This window comes from Petaurus breviceps, unplaced genomic scaffold, assembly GCF_028583685.1.
Source record: "Petaurus breviceps papuanus isolate PSGF00001 unplaced genomic scaffold, PetGlider_PUasm1.0 90925, whole genome shotgun sequence".
NCBI classification, from domain to species: Eukaryota; Metazoa; Chordata; class Mammalia; order Diprotodontia; family Petauridae; genus Petaurus; species Petaurus breviceps.
The window spans coordinates 38,089,521-38,109,134 of NW_027187380.1; the positions used below are offsets into that span (position 1 = coordinate 38,089,521).

Here is a 19,614-nt window from a genome sequence, read left to right on the forward strand (position 1 = left end):
TCTGTGTCATTTTGTGGGTTCTGCAGCTCCAAAGTTTGTTTAGAGTCCCCTTTTTACATGGATTGGGGAGAGTGGAAGCCGGAGCTGCGGGAGGGTCGTGCTTCTACTCCACCATCTTGGCTCCACCCCCTATTCAAATTATTCTTAAAGCTCTTCTTCTATCCTCTCTTCTGAGCTCCACACATTTAACTACCAACAGATATTTTCACTTATATGGTCATAATATCCTTATTTTTCCTCTTTAAAAAAATTATTTACTTTTAGTTTACAACATTTAGTTCCCAAGTCCCTTGAGTTCCAAATTTTCTCCCCCTCTCCTCTTCTTCCCCCTCTTCACCCCCCATGGTGGCATGCAATCCAGTATAGGTCTCCAAATACCTTCACACTAAACATTAGTCAAGTTGTAAAGACGAATTATAACAAATGGAATGAACAATGAGAAAGAAGGAACAAAACAAAACAAAACAAAAAGAGAAAGAGCAAATAGTTTGCATCAATCTTCATTCAGACTCTGTAGTTCTTTCTCTGGATGTGGTCATGAGTCCCTTGGAGTTATCTTATAATCTTGAATTGCTGGGAGGAATCTAGTCTATCAAAATTAGTCATCACAGATATGATGTAATTGTATACAAAGTTCTTCTGCTTCTGTTGTAATCACTTACTAGCATCAGTTTATGTAAGTCTCTCCATGTTATTATGAAGGCCGTCTGCTCCTCATTTTTATAGAATAGTAGTATTCTATTACATTCATATACCACAACTTGTTTAGCCATTCCCCAATTGATGGGCATCCCCTTGATTTTCAATTCTTTGACACCACAAAAAGAGCTGCTATAAATATTTTTGTACATACAGGTCCTTTTTCCACTTGTAAGATCACTTTGGAAGACAGCCCTAGAAGTGGTATTGCTGGGTCAAAGGGAACGCACTTATTTATAGCCCTTTGGGCATAGATCCAAATTGCTATCCAGAATGGTTGGATCAGTTCACAACTCCACCAACAATGAATTAGTGTCCCAATTTTCCCACATCTTTTCCAGTATTTATCATTTTCCTGTTTTGTAATGTTAGCCAATCTGACCAATGAGATGTGGTACCTCAGAGTTGTTTTGAATTGCATTTCTCCAATCAATAGTGATTTAGAGTGTTTTTCCATATGCTTATAGATATTTTTAATTTCTTCTGAAAACTGCCTGTTCATATCCTTTGACCATTTATCAATTGGGGAATGACTTGTATTCTTATAAATTTGACTCGGTTCTCTGTATATTTTAGAAATGAGACCTTTATCAGAGGCACTGGTTGTAAAAATTCTTAACCAATTTTAGACTTCCTTCTTAATCTTTGATGCATTGACTTTATTTGTACAAAACTTTTTCAGTTTAATGTAATGAAAGTTATCCATTTTGCATTTATTAATGCTCTCTAACTGTTTGGTCATAAATTCGTCCCTGTTCCATAAATCTGACAGGTAAACTATTCCTTGCTCTCCCAGATTGCTTACAGTATCAGCCTTTATATGTATATTGTACACCCATTTAGACTTTATTTTGTATATGATGTAAGATGGTCTATGCCCAGTTTCTGCCATATTATTTTCCAGTTTTCCCAGCAGTTTTGTCAAATAGTGAGTTCTTATCCCAGAAGCTGGTATCTTTGGGTTTATCAAACAGTAGATTACTATAGTCATTGACTACTGTGTCTCATGTACCTAATCAATTCCACTGATCCACTTCTCTATTCCTCAGGCAGTACCAAATACTTTTGATGACTGCTGTTTTATAATATAGATTGAAATCTGGTATGGTGTAATGGAAATGCAAATTTAGAAGATCTTCCCTGCCCCTAGGCTGGAGTGCACCTGAAGCCTTGGGTGGGAGGCTTGTTTTTCAGTAGATATTTTTTGATTGGCCAGTGGGTCAATGGGGTTGTTACATTCTCTGAGCCAGGAGAGGGCTATATAGGCCCTGATGTGTAGCTTTGTTTTGGGACTCACTTTGAGAAGTGTTCTGTGATTTGATCTGAATTCTGGGAAGCCGTTGTTGAGAGTCCCCCGGCTTTGAAAAACCCAGATGTGGAAACCCAGATGTTGACTGGGTATGGATGTAATGGTTGGACAGTTTGGAAAGCTGTCTACTTGATCTGTTAATGTCTTGATAATTCTGTCTGTGTATTTTGAGGTTTGGGGTGCTGACCTTTTTCCCCTGAACAAGGTAAACGGTGTGTGTCTGACTGATTGGAGTAGGCTTGTTGGCCCATTTTGAATTGCTTTCCTTTATCAGGGCAGATCCGGGAACCTGTGGTGGCTGCAAACCCTGAGGACGTGCTTGGGGTGCTTGCTGCTACAAAATGGCGTCACGAACAGGATGGGGCCGAATGTAAGGGTTATGGGATTTAAAGATCTTCCATGCCCTGTTGGACTTGCTGACGTAGCAGGAAGGGGCGGAGCAAGAGGAAGCGGAAGCCAAGCTAGTGTTCCTGCGGTGGCTGGCAGTGGTGGCGACGGCGGCAGCAGCAGCAGAGGCAGCGGCAGCGCAAAGCCCTTTTTGACTTAGCCAGAATTTCTGCTAAGGACTCCTGCTGAGGACTGCCAGGGGCCAGAGCTGCTGGGAGCACGCTTCCCAGACACTGGGTGATTGCTGTGAGTGGGGAAAGGAGGACCTTTGCCTGAGGTAGCCTGTTCTGTTTTAAAGGCTTGAAAATGTGAGTGCTTTCTACTTTATCTACCTGTGCCAATATCATAACTACTTTGATGGCTTTCACTTTCTGGTTTTGGGACTCAGTCTTTTGGTATCTTAATAAATTTTCTAGTTTATTTCCCCATATGGCAAGCATGACGTATTTTGTAATGGATAATTATATCAGCATATTTGTAATCTCCATAGGCATTGTGAATATGGCATTGCTGATACATTTGGCTAGTCCACCTTCTCTCTAGCATTTTTTTTTCATTAATTCCCTTGATATTCTGGACATTATGTTCTTCCAGACGAATTTTGTTACTATTTTTTCTAGCTCTATGAAATAATTTTTTGGTAGATTGATTGGTATGGCACTAAATAGGTCAATTAATTTAGATAAAATTGTCATTTTTATTATATTAGCTTGACCTAACCATGAGCAACTGATGGTTTTCCAATTATTTAGATCTGATTTTGTGTAAAAAATGTTTTGTAATTTTGTTCATATAGTTCCTGTGTTTGTTTTGGCAGGTAGATTCCCAAATATTTTATAATGTCTATCGTAACATTAAATTGAATTTCTCTTTCTCTTTCTTGCTGTTGGGCTATGTTAGAAATGTATAGGAATGCTGAGGATTTATGTGGGTTTATTTTATATCCTGCAACTTTGCTAAAATTATTATTTCAAGTAAATTTTTACTTCTCTAGAATTATCTGAGTATGTCACCATATCATTTGCAATGAGTGATAACTTAGTCTCTTCTTCACCTAATATTATTCCTTAGATTTCTTTTTCTTCTCTTGTTGCTACTGCTAGCATTTCTAGTACCAAACTGAATAAGAGGGGTGATAATGGATATCCTTGTTTCTCCCCTGATTTTATTGGAAATGCTTCTAGCTCATCCCCACTACATATAATACTTGCTGATGGTTTTAGATAGATGCTACTTATTATTTTAAGGATTTATTCCCATACTTTCTAGTGTTTTTAATAGGAATGGGTGTTGTATTTTGTCAAAAGCTTTTTCTGCATCTATTGAGATGATCACATGGTTTCTACTAGTCTTGTTTTTGATATGATTGATTATACTGATAGTTTTCCTAATATTGAACCATCCTTGCATTCCTGGAATAAATCTTACATGATCAGAGTGTATTATTCTCATGATAAGTTGCTGTAGTCTTTTTGGTAATAATTTATTTAAAATTTTTGTATCTATATTCAGGATGGAAATCTCTAAAAGCTTATATGAACAAAATAGAGAAAGCAGAGATCAATGAATTAGACATGCAACCAAAAAAGCTAGAAAAAGAACAAATTTAAAATTCCCAAGTAAATACCAAATCAGAAATTTTATAAATCAAAAGAGAAATTAATAAAATGGAGAGTAAGAAAACTCTTGAATGAATAAGTAAAACTAAGAGCTAGTTTTATGAAAAAACCAATAATATAGACAAACCTTTGGTTAGTTTTATTTTTATAAAAGAATATAACCAAATCTTTAGTATCAAAAATAAAAATGGTCAATTCACCACCAATGAAGAGGAAATCAAAACAGTAATTAGGAGCTATTTTGTCCAGCTGTGTGCCAATAAATCTGACAATCTAAGTGAAATGGATGAATATTTGCAAAAATATAAATTTTCCAGATTTAAAGGACTGGAAATAAAATCTTTAACACCATTTTATTTTTAAATTTTTTCTTTTTATTTAGTGCTTTATTTTTCATCAGTTACATGTAAAAACAAGGTTAGCATTCATTTTTAAAACTTTGAGCTTCAAATTTTCGCCTTTCCTCCCTCCCCACCAACATTGAGAAGCAATCAATTTGATATAGGTTACACATGTGTAGTCATGCAAAACATATCCATAATAGTCATGATGTGAAAGAAAACATGGATAAAAAAAACTTAAACAAAAATGAAGTTAAAAAAAGAATGCTTCGGTTCCTTTAACTCCATTTTAGAAAAAGAAATTGAACAAGCCATCAATGAACTCTCTAAGAAAAAATCTCCAGGGACAGATGGATTTACAACTAAATTCTACCAAACATTTAAGGAACAATTAATTCCAATATTATATAAACTATATGGAGAAAAGGTGAAGAAATAATTCTATCAAAGTCCTTTTATGACACAAATATGATGCTGATATCTGAACTGGGAGGAGCCAAAACAAACAGAGCAAATTATAGAACAGTTTCCCTAATGAATATAGATGCGAAAAAAAAATTAGCAAAGACATTACAGCAACTTATCACTAAGATAATATGCTATGACCAGGTGGGACTTATATCAGGAACTCAAAGTTAATTTAATACTAGGAAAACCATCAACATAATTGACCATATAAATAACAAAACTAACAAGAATCATATGATTATCTCAATTACCTTTTTTTATCAAAGAAAAAAAGCTTTTGACAAAATAAAATTTTTCTCTTTTCCATTCCTATTAAATGGAAATATATAAATATAAAATGGAAAAAAATGTCCATTCCTATTAAAAACACCAGAGAGTATAGAAATAAATGGAGTTTTCCTTAAAATAATGAGCAGTATTTATCTGAAACCATGAGTATGCATTATTTGTAATGGGAATAAACTAGAAGCATTCCCAATAAGATCAGGGTTGAGTTTTAGCAACAAGTGAAAAAAAAATTAAAGGAATTAGATTAGGCAACAAGGAAATAAAACTATTACTTTTGCAGATCATATGATAGCATACATACAGAATCCTAGAGAACCAACTAAAAAACACTACTTGAAGAGGCAGAGCCAAGATGGTGGAGTAAAAGTAGGAACTTGACCTAAAACCCTACCAAATGCCTATGGAAATGACTCTAAACAAAATCTAGAGCAGTAGAAACCACAAAATGACAGAGTGAAACAAATTTCCAGACTAAGACATCCTGGAAGGTCAACAGGAGTGGTCTTTTCACTAGGCTGAGAGAGAAGCACAGTCCAGTGCAAAATGTGCCAGCACAAAGTCACCTACATAGCAATACTGAGCATACCCAGCAAACCTGAAGCAGGCCTCAGGGGACTGAATCGTTGGCAGCTGTGGCAGTTTCCAGACTTTTCAACCCACAAACAGCAAAGACAACTTAGAAGGTCAGTAAGAAAGGTCTGTCATATCTGGGTGAGAGAGGAGTGAGGTTCGGCCCCAGTCCCAGAGCAGCAGCGGCTTCTGGGGCTCTTGGCCCATAGACAGTAGGGGGATCAAGTGATTGATCACAAAGGCATTGCAGAGATCTCTTTTCTGGCACTGAGACCAGATTCTCTTGCCTTGCCCATGCTTGGATCTGGGTCACAGTCCTGGGTGGTGGTCCTGGGGTCAGGAGGAGTACTGGTGTGGCAAAGCTTGGGATGGTGGTAGAGAGGAAATCCTCACAGTTCCAAGGCAGAAAAGCGTGCTTGTGGTCACTCACAGACCAGAGTACAGGCCAGGAGAGGAGTAAACATCTCTCCTTTGATCCTACCATCTTGGAAGAACTGAAAATTTACAAGTCCCTAGAAGTATCAGTGAAAATAGCTGAAACCCTCCATACTGAAAGCAGATCCCTACCTTAACAAAGAGTTAAAAAGTCAAGCAATTGGCTGGAAAAAATGGGGAAAAAATCTCTGGGTATAGAGTCTTACTTTGTTGACAAAGTCACCACAACATTCAACCAGAAGAAGACAATAAAGTCAAAGCTTCTATATCAAAAGCCTCCAAGAAATGTACAAATTAGTTTCAGGCCATGGAAGAGCTCAAAAAGGATTTTGAAGATCAAGCAAGAGAGGTAGAGGAAAAATTAGGAAGAGAAATGAGAGCGATACAAGAAAATCATGAAGAACAAGTCAACAGCTTGCTAAAGGAGACTCCAAAATATACTGAAGAAAATAACACCTTAAAAAAATTGACTAATCCAAATAGCAAAAGAGGTCCCAAAAGCCAGTGAGGAGAAGAATGCTTTTAAAAGCAGAATTAGTCAAATGGAAATGGAGGTCCAAAAGCTCACTGAAGAAAATAATTACTTTAAAATTAGGATGGGGCAAATGGAAGCTAATGACTTTATAAGATCAAGAAATCATGAAACAAAAATCATGAAAAAATAGAAGACTGAAATATCTCACTGGAAAAACAGCTAACCTGGAAAACAGATCCAGGAGAGATAATTTTAAAATTATTGTATACTATTTGAAAGCCTTGTTCAAACAAAGAGCCTTGACATCATTTTTTCAAGAAATTATCAAGGAAAACTACTCTGATAGTAGTACAAGAGCGTAAAATAGAAATGAAAAGAATCCATTGATCACCTCCTGAAAGAGAGCTCAAAAGGAAAACTTCTAGGAATATTGTAGCCAAATTCCAGGGTTTCCAGGTTTAAGGAGAAAATATGGCAAGCAATCAGAAAGAAACAATTCAAATATTGTAGAAACACAATCAGGATAAGACAAGATTTAGCAGCTTCTTTGTTAAGGAATTGGAGGGCTTGGAATGTGATATTTTAGAGGTGTAAGGGGCTAAGATTAAAACCAAGAATCACATACCCAGTAAAACTGAGTATAATACTTTAAGGAATCTCAACGAAATAGAAGACTTCCAAGCATTCTTGAGTAAAAGGCCAGAGCAGAGCAGAAAATTTGACTTTCAAATACGATACTCAAGAGAAGCATGGCATGGTAAACAGGAAAGAAAAATCATGAGGGACTTTGTTAAATTTGATCTTTTTACACGGGAATTTAATATTTATAATTCATGAGACCTTTCTCAGCATTAGGATATGTGTACACATATCCATACACACACATCCACATGTGCATAGACACACACATACAGAGGGCACAGGTTGAGTTGGATATGACGGGATGATATCTAAAAAATAAAATTAAGGGGTGAGAGAGGAATGTCCTGGGAGAAGGAGAAAGGGAGGTAGAATGGGGCAAATGATCTCACATAAACGAGGAAAGTGAGAGGGAATGAGTGAACCATTTTCACATCCAATTTGGCTTAAGGAAGGTATAACACGATCAATTGGGTATGGAAATCTATGTTACCCTATGGGGAAGTGGGGGGGAGATAAAAAAGGAGAGGATGATAGAACAGAGGGCAGGTTAGTGGAGAGCCTAATCAGAAGCAAATACTTTTGTGGAGGGACAGGGTCAAAGTTGAGAATAGAATAAATGGGAGGTGGGATAGGATGGAGGGAAATATAATTAGTCTTTCACTACATGACTATTATGGAAGTGTTTTGCATGACTACACATATATAACCTGGATCAATTTGCTTGCCTTCTCAGTGAGGGTTGGTTGTGAGGGTGGAAGGGAGAGAATTTGGACCTCAAAGTTTTTAAAACAAATGTTAAAAATTGTTTTTACATGCAATTGGGAAAAAAGATATACAGGCAGTGAGGTATAGAAATCTATCTTGACCTACAGGAAATAGGGAAGTGGGTAAGAGAAGGGTTGTGGGTGACAGAAAGGAAGGTAGATTGGAGTTAGAGGTAATCAGAATGCATTGTATCATGAGGTGGGGGAAGTAGAGAGATGGGGAGCAAATTTGGAATTCAAAATCTTGTGGAAGTGAAAATTGAAAACTAAAAATAAATTAGGAAAGAAAAAACAAAGAAACAGAAACAAAAAGTTCAGAGGGGGCACAAACAGCAATTCTGTTACATCTTGTCATTTTAAAACATGTTTTTAAAAAGTAAATTGTACTTAATACAAGTTCACAGTTTCATATATGATTCACTTTTTTGTTCCTTTTTAGAATGTGTTTGTTGATGACTATTAAGTTCATAATAAAAAAATTTAAAAATAGTACTTTAAATAATGAACAACTTCAGCAAAGTTGTATAGTATATAAAATAAACCCACACAAATCATCAGCATTTCTATATATTACCAACAAAGCTTAGCAAGAAAAGATAGAAAGAGTAATTACTTTGAAAGTAACTGTAGAAAATATAAAATATTTGTGAGTCTATCTGCCAAGACAAACCCAGGAACTATATGAACACAATTACAAAACACTTCACACAAATAAGGTGAGATCTAAACAACTGGGAAAATATCAATTGTTCATGTGTAGGCCAAGCTAATACAATAAAAAATGACAATTCTACTTAATTTATTTATTCAGTGTCATACCAATCAAACTACTAAAAATTATTTTATTAAGCTAGCAGAATTAATAACAAGATTCATCTGGAAGAACAAAAGATCAAGAATATAAAGGGAATTAATGAAAAAAAAATGCTAAGGAAGGTGGCCTTGCTGTACTGGGTATAGAACTATATTAGAAAACAACAGTCTACTGTCGGTGGAGCTGTGAACTGATCCAGCCATTCTAGAGAGCAATTTAGATTTGTGTCTACAGGGCAACAAAACTATGCTTATTCTTTGATCCAGCAAAACTTCTTAGTACTAGCTAAGAAAGAGAGTGGAATAGGTAAGGTAAAAAGATACAGTAGTAAATGGCAATCATAATCCACTGTCAGATAAACCCCCAAACTCCAACTTCTGGAATAAGAGCTCATTATTTGACAAAAGCCTTCTGGGAAAACTGGAAAACAATAGGACACAAACCAGGTATAAACCGACATCTTAAACTATATATCAAGATAAGGTCACAATAGGTGCTTGATTTAGAAATAAAAGGTAATAAAATAAAATAAGCAAATCAGAAGAGTAAGAAATAGTCTACCTGTCAGATCTATGAGAGCAAGAATTCATGACCAAACAAGTGATAGAGAACATTACAAAATATAAAATAGGTTACTTTTTTTTATGTTAGAATATAAGCCATTTCCCAAATGATAAGTAGTCAAAGAACATGAACAGATAGTTTTCAGATGAAGAAATCAAAGCTATTTATATGCATATGAAGAAGTTCCTGAAATAACTTTTGATTAGAGAAATGCAAATTAAAACAACTCTGAGATACCACCTCACACCTCTTAGATTGACTAATATGACAGAAACGGTAAATGATGAATGTTGGAGAGGATATGGGAAAATTTGGACACTGATACACTGTTGGTGGAGTTGTGAACTGATCTAACCATTCTGGAGAAGATTTTGAAACCACATCCAAAGGGCAACCAAACTATAATCCAACAATACCACCACTAGGTCTGTATCCCAAAGAGAATAAAAAAGAGAAAAGATCTACATATGCAAAAATATTCATAGCAGCCCTTTTCATGGTGGAAAAATACTGGAAATTGAGATGGCCATTAATTGGTGCATTTCCAAGGGAAAACAGTCTGGCAGAAGCTAGGTACAGACCAACATCTCACACCACATACAAAGGCAAGCTCCAAATATGTGCATAATTTGAACACTAAGGGTAGCATCATCATAAGCAAATTAGAGACACATAAAATAAATTACCCATCTGATCTATGAATAAGGGATGAATTCATGACAAAACAAGAAATAGGCTCATAGGAATTAAAACGAACAATTTCAATTATGTACACTTGCAAAGTATTTCCATAAACAAAGAGAAGCAGGAAATTGGTAAGAAATCTTTTTATCAAGTCTGTCTGATAAAGGTCTTATTTTTCAAATATATAGAAAATTGAGTCAAATTTACAAAAATAAGAACAATTACCTAATTGATAAATGGTCAAAGGATATGCATAGACATTTTCAGAAGAAATCCAAGCTATCAATAGTAATATAAAAATATTTAAATCACTATTGATTAGAGGAAGGTGAATTAAAATGACTCAGAAGTAACACTTCATATCCTTCTGATAGATTTTTTAAAATGGCAATTTAATACCCTTATTATGTACTCCCTAATTCTTCTGTAGGCTGAATCAATTGATTCAACTCATCCTTATATGAAACAAGCATCCTTGTCCTCTTTATATTCTTAAACTTTGTCTTCCTAAAATGTGGTGTTTAGAATTATAACATGTACACTTATTTTTCATAACCACAGTTTTTTTTTTTGTTTTGTTGGTTTTTTTGTTATGAAAATGGGGACTTTACTAGAATTTTTTTTTCAGAACTGCCACTACCTCAGGCTGTAGATGACAAGATTCAGCATAGGAATTACGATGGTGCTAAAAACAGAGAGAGCCTTTTCCTGCTCTAGCCTATGGGAAGAACTGAGAGTCATATAGATAAAGATGTTCAGTCCAAAAAAAGAGACTCACTACAGTGAGGTGGGAGGAGCAGGTGACCAGTGCTTTCTTTTTTCCTTTGATAGAGTTCATTTAGAAGACAGTGAAGAAGATGGCAGTTAAAAAGTTGTAATGAAACTGAAAGTAACACTATACTTATCAATATCACCACCAATTCATAGACTGGAGTGTCCTTACAAGAGAGCTTCAGGATGACTGGTATCTTACAAAAGAAATGGTGAATTTCCCAGGAACCACAAATGGGAAAATTCACATGGCAGACTGCATGAAGTAGGGAGCTTAGAGTACCTCCAACCCAACATCCAGTTGCCATTTGAAGACAAACTCTGAAGTTCATGATTATGTGATAATGTACACATGATAACGTGATAATGTAGGTTGCAGACAGTCACATGTCCTTTGTGAGGACACTCCAGTCTATGAATCAGTTCTGATGGTGACAAGTATAGTGTTACTTGTTGTGCCTTTCAGTTTCATAGGCTTATCACAAGGAATCCGCTCAGTATCAATATGCACTAGGACAATTCATATTACTTCATTTTGGGAAATGAAGTTGAAACTTAGAAAGATTAAAGGACTATGCTCAAGGTCACAAAACTAGGTCTGAAATTCATGTTATGAGACATTATGTTTCAGGATTGTCTCATCGTGCTACTTCTACTCCAAAACATGCAATGATTCTCCTTTGCCTACTAAATTCAGACCCTTTCTCTTTGCATTAAAGGTATTCAACAATGCAGATAAACATATTTTCCTTTCTTTATTCTTTACAACTCCACTACAAGAAACATATGTTCCAACAAATGGGATTGTTTGTGCTCCCCATACATGTATGATTTCCTGTCTCAGGATATTGGTCTCTGCCATTTATACAATAATATTGCACCTGGACTAACTCCTCATTACCAGGTCACCTAACCTTCTAGACCTACCTAGAGCCAAAGACGCAATCAATTTACATCCTTCCCTCTCCAGGAGATATTAATAATACAATCAACATATAACCAGGGGTCTAAAACAGACTTTAGTGTGAACCATGGGAAATTCATCAAAGGTGAATTTGTGTCAGGATATTCAAAGCCACAGAAGACATTGCTTTATTTCAGTAGTTCCATTAGGGGGTTTTCAGCAAAGTTCCAATATTGTTTGGAAACCCTTCCAATGGATATCCAGTATATGACAAGGGTAGAGCCCCAAGTTTTCTTAGTCTTAATGTCAATCAATGCCAATGAGAATCTTATTTACTCTATATCTAGGGTAAACCATTACATGCAAAGATTTTTTCCTTAAAAGCAACTACATGGAAATCTAGAATTTAAAGTGGAAAGGATAGTAATTCTTCAGGACTTTTTTTGTTTGCATTGCAATAGTTACATACTCTGGAACATTCTATATTTGGTGGTGGAGTTAAGATTTTTCTCTTTTCCTGAATTTGCAAAATTGATTTCGCTTTGGCCAACCCCTGACTAAAAGAGAAAAACCAAGTTTGGATGGGAAAAAAGTCTATAGGAACCTTCAGAAGCGTGATATAATGTAACCAATTATTAAAATGGAGGAAGATAAAGATGTGTCCTCAACACCTACAAGATATCCAAGAATTCTATGGTGTTGTGGTGAAAGAAACATTCCTTGTGTCGAGCGCAAGAAACTTTGTAGCCTATGTGTCTTACATGGAATGTCAAGAAGCAGACCTTCATAAAGTAAAAGTTTCAAGAAGACACCTATTAGATGTAGAGAAATGTCACGATTTATACAGAATCTTGGAATATTTTTCTGGAAAGGTACTTTTGCTGAAATCCCCTTCCTTCAGGTTGTATGAAAAAGCCATTCTTTCAAATGAAAACCCTGTTGAAAGCAGAATGAAGTCAGAGTTAAACTTGAATTCAGTGGTGCATTGCCATTAAACTGAAAAGGAAGAAGATGGATTTTGTACCTTTTGTTGGCAAAAAAAAAATGGTTTGAAGCCAGATTGATTTAGCCAATTTCCCTCTTCTCTTAATTCTGTCTATCAATACTTATCTCTAGATTTCTAAAAGGAAAAACTACTCTCATAAGGACAAATTGAGAGTGGAAAGGATTGGAATTCCTCAGGACTTGTTTGGTTTCATTGGCTTCTAAGGATTGTATGAGCTAAAGATTGCAGGACTTTCTGCATTTGGTGGTGGAGTTAAGACTTTTCTTTTACCCTGAATTTGCAAAATAGATTGACTTTGGTCAATCCATGGCTAAAGGAGAAAACCACTTTGGGATGGAACAAAGTCTATCAGAAATTGAATAAAGGGGATATAAAGCAGGATTTGTAGAATGGAAGATATAAAGACATCCTCAAACCATCTGCATGATGTCCAAGATTTCTGTGGAATTGTGTTGAAGTTTCCGTTTTGCAAACTGAGTAAAACCAAAGGTCTAGACTCTAATTTCTCATGTGGAGTGCTGCAGGAACACTATCCACAACAATGCATAGAATTCAAGCAATGCAAACATCTCCTGAGAAATTCGAGTTTAAAGGGCCATTGTAGTATATACAAAGTATACTTCAGTGTAAGTCAGCAGAAACAGTGAGCACACAGATCTTTCACATATAGCTTGATCTTGAGTAATTCTGTTCAAATCATACATTATGATTTGTTTGCTAAGATTTATTTTTTTATTTTTTGATCTTTATTAATTTGGTTACTTTTAGTTTACAAGATTCAGTTCCACAATATCTTGAGTTTCAAATTTTCTGCCCCTTCTTCTTCCCCCCGCCCCCCGCCTCCCTTGGTGGCATTCAATCAAGTATAGGATCTGCAAATACTTTCACATTAGACATTAGTCAGGTTATAAAGAAGGATTGCAACCAATGGAATGAACAATGAGAAAGAAGAAACAAAACCAAACAAGAAAAAGAAAGAGAGCAGGTAGTTTGCTTGAATCTGCTTTAAACCCTGTTCTTTCTAGTTCTTTCTCTGAATGTAGACATGTCTCTCCATTGTGAGTCTTTTGGGGTTGTATTATAACCCTGCATTGCTGAGAAGAGTCCAGTCTGTCAAAGCTGGTTGTCACATATACATTGTGTCTGTAATTGTGTACAAATTTCTTATGATTTTGCTCTTCTCACTCGGTATCAGTTCATATAACCCTCTCTGAGTAAATATGAAGTCCATCTGCTCCTCATTTCTTATAGCACAATAGTATTCCATTACATTCATATACCACAACTTGTTTAGCCATTCCGCAATTAATGGGCATCCCCTTATTTCCAATTCTTTGCCACCACAAAAAGAGCTGCTATAAATATTGTTGTACATATGGGTCTTCTTCCCACTTCTATGATCTCTTTGGGATAAAACCCTAGAAGTGATATTGCTGGGTCAAAGGGTATGAAATTATTAATAGCCCTTTGGGCATAGTTTCAGATTGCTCTCCAGAATGTTTGAATCAGTTCATAACTCCACCAACAATGCATTAGTGTTCCAATTTTTCCACATCCTCTCTAGCATTTGTTGTTTTCCTTTTTTGTCATCTTAGCCAATCTGACTGGTGAGACGTGGTACCTCAGAGTTGTTTTGATTTGCATTTCTCTAATCAATAGTGATTTAGAGCATTTTTTCATATGCTTATAAATATCTTTAATTTCATTCTCTGAAAACTGCCTGTTTATATCCTTTGATCAATTGGGGAATGACCTGTATTCTTACAGATTTGACTCAATTCTCTGTATATTTTAGAAATGAGTCCTTTATCAGAGACATAGGTTGTAAAAATTCTTTCCCAATTTCCCACTTACCTCTTAATCTTGGTCACATTGGCTTTGGTTGTACAGAAGCTTTTCAATTTAATGTAATCAAAATTATCCATTTTGAATTTTATAATTCTCTCTGATTCTTTTTTGGTAATAAATTCTTCCGATCTCCATAAATCTTAGAGACAAACAATTTTTTACTTTTCCAGATTGCTTACAATATCAACCTATATACCTACATCATGAACCCATTTAGACTTGATTTTGGTATATGGTGTTAGATAATGGTCTATGCCCAGTTTCTGCCATACTACTGCTAAGCTTTATTTTACATTTAAATGAATGTTTAGGTTTTTCCCCATTGAAGTCAAGGGGAAAATATGAAAAAGAATTTTGCCAACTGAGTAAAAGCCAAAGGTCTAGATTCTAATGAGAATTTGGAGTGCTACAAGAACTCTATTCACAACAATGCACAGAATTCAAGTAATCCAAACATCTCCTGAGAATTTTTCATATTCATCTTTTTTTTTACAAGGCCATGGAAGTATAAGCAAAGTATACTTCAGTGTCACTCAGCAGAAACAGTGAGCACATAGAAGATCTTTCACATATAGCTTTATCTTGACTAATTCTCTTCAACTCACACATTACAATTCATTTGCTTAGCTTTATTTTAGATTTAAATGAATGTTTAGGATTTCTCCCATTTGAGTCAAAGAGAATATGAAAACACATTTTGAAAACTGAGTAAAATCCAAAGGTCTAGACTCTAAAGAGAAATGTGTATTGCTGCAGGAACTCTATCCACAACAATGCATAGAATTCACATAATCCAACCAACTCCTGAGAAATTCATGTTTTCATCTTTTTCTACAGAGGCATTGTAGAGTATACTGAGTAGGCAGAGTATACTTCAATGTAATTCAGGAGAAACAGAGAGCACATCACAGATCTTTCCCATCCAGATTTATCTTGACATTCTTTTCAACTCATGCATTACATCTTGTTTGCTTTGTTTTATTTTAGATTAAATTGAACGTTTAGTTTTTCTCCCATTGAAGTCAATGGGAGAAGATGAAAACACATTTTGGAAGCTGAGTAAAAGCGAATGGTCTAGACTCTAATGAGAAATGCGGAGTGCTGCTGGAACTCTATCCACAACAATACATCCAATTCAAGTAATCCAAACAACTCTTGAGAAAATCACTTTTTAATCTTCTTCAGCCTTATTTTAGATTATATTGAGTATGCAGAGTATACTTCAGTGTCACTCAGCAGAAACAGTGAGCACATAGCTGATCTTTCTCAGGCAGCATTATCTTGACCAATTCTCTTCAACTCATACGTTACGTCTCATTTACTTTGGTTTATTTTAGATTAAATTTAATCTTTAAGCTTCCACCCCTTGAAGTCAATGGGATAGGATGAAAACACAGTTTGCAAACTGAGTAAAACCAATAGGCCTAGAAACTAATGGCAGTTGAGGAGTGCTGCAGGAACTCTATCCATAATGCATAAAATTCAAGTAATCCAAACAACTTCTGAGAAATTAACATTTTCATTTCTTCTTCAGGGCCATTGTAGAGAATACTGAATATACAGAGTATACTTCAGTGTACCTCAGCAGAAACAGTGAGCACATTTCCCATACAGCTTTATCTTGATTAATTCTCTTTAACTCCTACATTATATCTCCTTTGCTTTGGGTTATTTTAGATTAAATTAAATATTTAGGTTTTCTCCCATTTAAATCAATGGAAGAAGATGAAAATACATTTTGGAAACTGAGTAAAAGTGAATGGTCTGGACTCTGATCATAATTGTGGAGTGATGCAGGAACTCTGTGCACAAAAATGCATAAAATTCAAGTAATCCCAACAACTCCTGAGAAATTCACATTTTACTCTTTTTCTACAGGGTCATGGAATTATATGCAAATTATACTTCAGTATAACTCAGCAGAACACTGAGCACATTGAAAATCTTTCTTATACAACTTTATCTTGACTAATTCTCTTCACCTCATACATTACAATTCATTTGCTTAGCATTATTTTAGATGTAAATGAATGTTTAGGTTTTCTCACATTGAGGTCTATGGGAAAAGATGAAAATACTTTTTACAAACTGAGTAAAAGCAAAAGTTCTAGACTCTAATGAGAAATGTGAGATGCAGGAACTTTATGCACAACAATGCATAGAATTCAAGTAATGCAAACATCTCCTGAGAAATTCAAAAATAAAGCATGATTGTAGCATATACAAAGCATACTTCAGTGTAAGTCAGGAGAAACAGTGAGCACACAGAAGATCTTTCACATACAGCTTTATCTTGAATAATTACATTCAAATGATGCATTAAAAGTTGTTTGATAAGCTTTATTTTACATTTAAATGAATGTTTACATTTTCAACCATTGAAGTCAAGGGGAGAAGATGAAAAAGAATTTTGCAAACTGAGTAAAAGCCAAAGGTTGAGACTCTAATGAGATGTAGAGTGCTGCAAGAATTCTATTCACAACAATGCACAGAATTCAAGCAATCCAAACATCTTCTGAGATTTTTGCTTATTCATCTTATTTTTATAGGGCCATAGAAGTATAAACAAAGTATACTTCAGTGTGACTCAGCAGAAACAGTGAGCACATCGAACAGCTGTATCTTGACTAATTCTCTACAACTCACATATTATAATTCATTTGTTTAGCTTTGTTTTAGATTTAAATGAATGTTTAGGACTTCTACTATTCCAAGCAAAGAGAAGATGAAGAAGAATTTTGCAAACTGAGTAAAAGTGAAAGGTCTAGACCTTAATGAGAAATGTGAATTGCTTCAGGAACTCTACCCACAATTATGCATACAATTAAAGTAATCCAAACAACTCCTAAAAAAATTCACGTTTTAATCTTTTTCTACAATGCCATTTTATAGTGTGTATACACAGTATACTTCAGTGTAACTCAGCAGAAACAGTGAGCATGTCACAAATCTTTCTCAGATAGCTTTAGTTTGGTTTTCTCTTCAACTCATACATTACATCTCATTTACTTTGGTTTATTTGAGATTAAATTGAATTTTTGGGCTTTTGCCCTTTGAAGTCAATGCATTTTTCAAAGTGACTGAAAATAAAAGGTCTAGAAACTAATGAGAATTGGGGAGTGCTGCAGGAATTCTATGCACAATGCATAGAATTCAACTAAGCCAAACAACGCCTGAGAAACTTGTGTTTTCATCTTTTTCTAAAGTGCCATTGTAGAGTATACTGAATATACAGAGTATACTTCAGTGTAACTCAGCAGAAACAGTGAGCATATCGCAGATTATTCACATACAGCTTTATCTTAACTAATTCTCTTCAAGTCATATATCACACCTCTTTTGCTTATCTTTAATTAGGACTAACTTGAAAGTTAAGTTTTCTCTCAAGTCAATGGGAGAAGACAAAAACGCATTTTACAAACTGAGTCAATGCCAAAGGTCTAGACTCTAATGACCAATGTGGAGTGCTGCAGAAAAATCTATCCACAACAATGCAAAGAATTCAAATAATCACGACTGAGAAATTTGCATTTTCATCTTTTTCTACAGGACCATGGAAGAATATGCAAAGTATACTTTAGTGTAAGTCAGCAAAAACATTGCAGATCTCTCACATACAGCTTTATCTTGACTAATTTTCTTCATGCCATACATTACACCTCTTTTACTTATCTTTAATTTAGACTAAACTGAATGTTTTTTTCTCTCATGAAAGTCAATGGGAGAAGATGAAAAAACTCACAGTTTGCAATCTGAATAAAAGTGGAAGGTCTACACTCTAATCAGAAATGGGGAATGCTGCAGGAACTCTACCTGCGATAATGCACAAAATTCAAGTAATCTAAGCAACTCCTGAGAAATACACATTTTCATCTTTTTCTACAGTGCCATTTTATAGTGTTTATACACAGTATACTTCAGTGTAACTCAACAGAAACCGTGAGCACATCGCAGATCTTTCTCTGGCAGCTTTATCTTGACTAATTCTCTTCAACTCATACATTACATCTAGTTTACTTTGGTTTATTTGAGATTAAATTGAATGTTTAGGCTTTCACCCTTTGAAGTCAATTGGAGAAGATGAAAATGAAGTTTAAAAACTGAGTAAATGTAAAAGGTCTAGAAACTAATGAGATTTGGGGAGTGGTGCAGGAACTCTATGCATAATATTCAAGTAATCCAAAAAAACGCCTGAGAAATTCGTGTTTTCATCTTTTTCTACAGTGCTATTGTAGAGAATACTAAATACACAGTGTATACTTCAGTGTAACTCAGCAGAAACAGTGAGCACATCGCAGATGGTTCACGTACAGCTTTATCTTGACTAATTCTCTTCAAGTCATACATTATATCTCTTTTGCTTATCTTTAATTTAGACTAAATTAAAAGGTAAGTTTTCTCTCATTGAAATCAAAGGGAGAAAATGAAAATGCATTTTGCAAACTGAGCCAATGTCAAAGGTCAAGACTTTAATGAGAAATGTTGAGTGCTGCAGGAAATCTATGCACAACAATGCAAAGAATTCAAGTATTCCCAACAGCTCCTGAGAAATTCGCGTTTTCATAGTTTTTTACATGGCAATTTTAGAGTATACTGAATATACAGAGTGTACTTCAGTGTAACTCAGCAGAAACAATGACCACATGGAAGATCTTTGCCATATAATAGCTTTAATGTTTCTATTTCTCTTCAACTCATACATTACATCTCTTTTGCTTTGGTTTATTTCCTTTTAAATTGAATGTTTATGTTTTCTGCCATTAAATTGAATGGGAGAAGATGAAAAGACATTTTGCAAATGGAGTAAAAGCAAAAGGTCAGGACTCTAATGAGAAATGAGGAGTGCTGCAGGAACTCTAGGCACAACAATGTATAGAATCCAATAATCCAAACAACCCCTGAGAAAATCATGTTTTCATCTTTTGCTGCAGGGTCATTGTAGAGTATACTGAGAATATAGGGTATATTTCAGTGTAACTCGGCAGAAACAGTGAGTACATCAGATGATCTTTGACATACAACTTTA

The 19,614-nt window shown here is 35.1% G+C and overlaps 1 protein-coding gene across 1 annotated transcript in view; it reads left to right on the forward strand.

Annotated features, from left to right (window-relative positions):
- LOC138152723 (zinc finger protein with KRAB and SCAN domains 4-like) overlaps positions 1-6,719 on the forward strand; it is a 29,637-nt gene extending 22,918 nt beyond the window's left edge. Inside the window, exon 7 of the mRNA XM_069076832.1 lies at positions 2,283-6,719. Coding sequence (XP_068932933.1) covers positions 2,283-2,398 — 116 coding nt within the window. The 3' untranslated portion in view covers positions 2,399-6,719. The remainder of the gene's footprint in view (positions 1-2,282) is intronic.
- Positions 6,720-19,614: the final 12,895 nt, after the last annotated feature.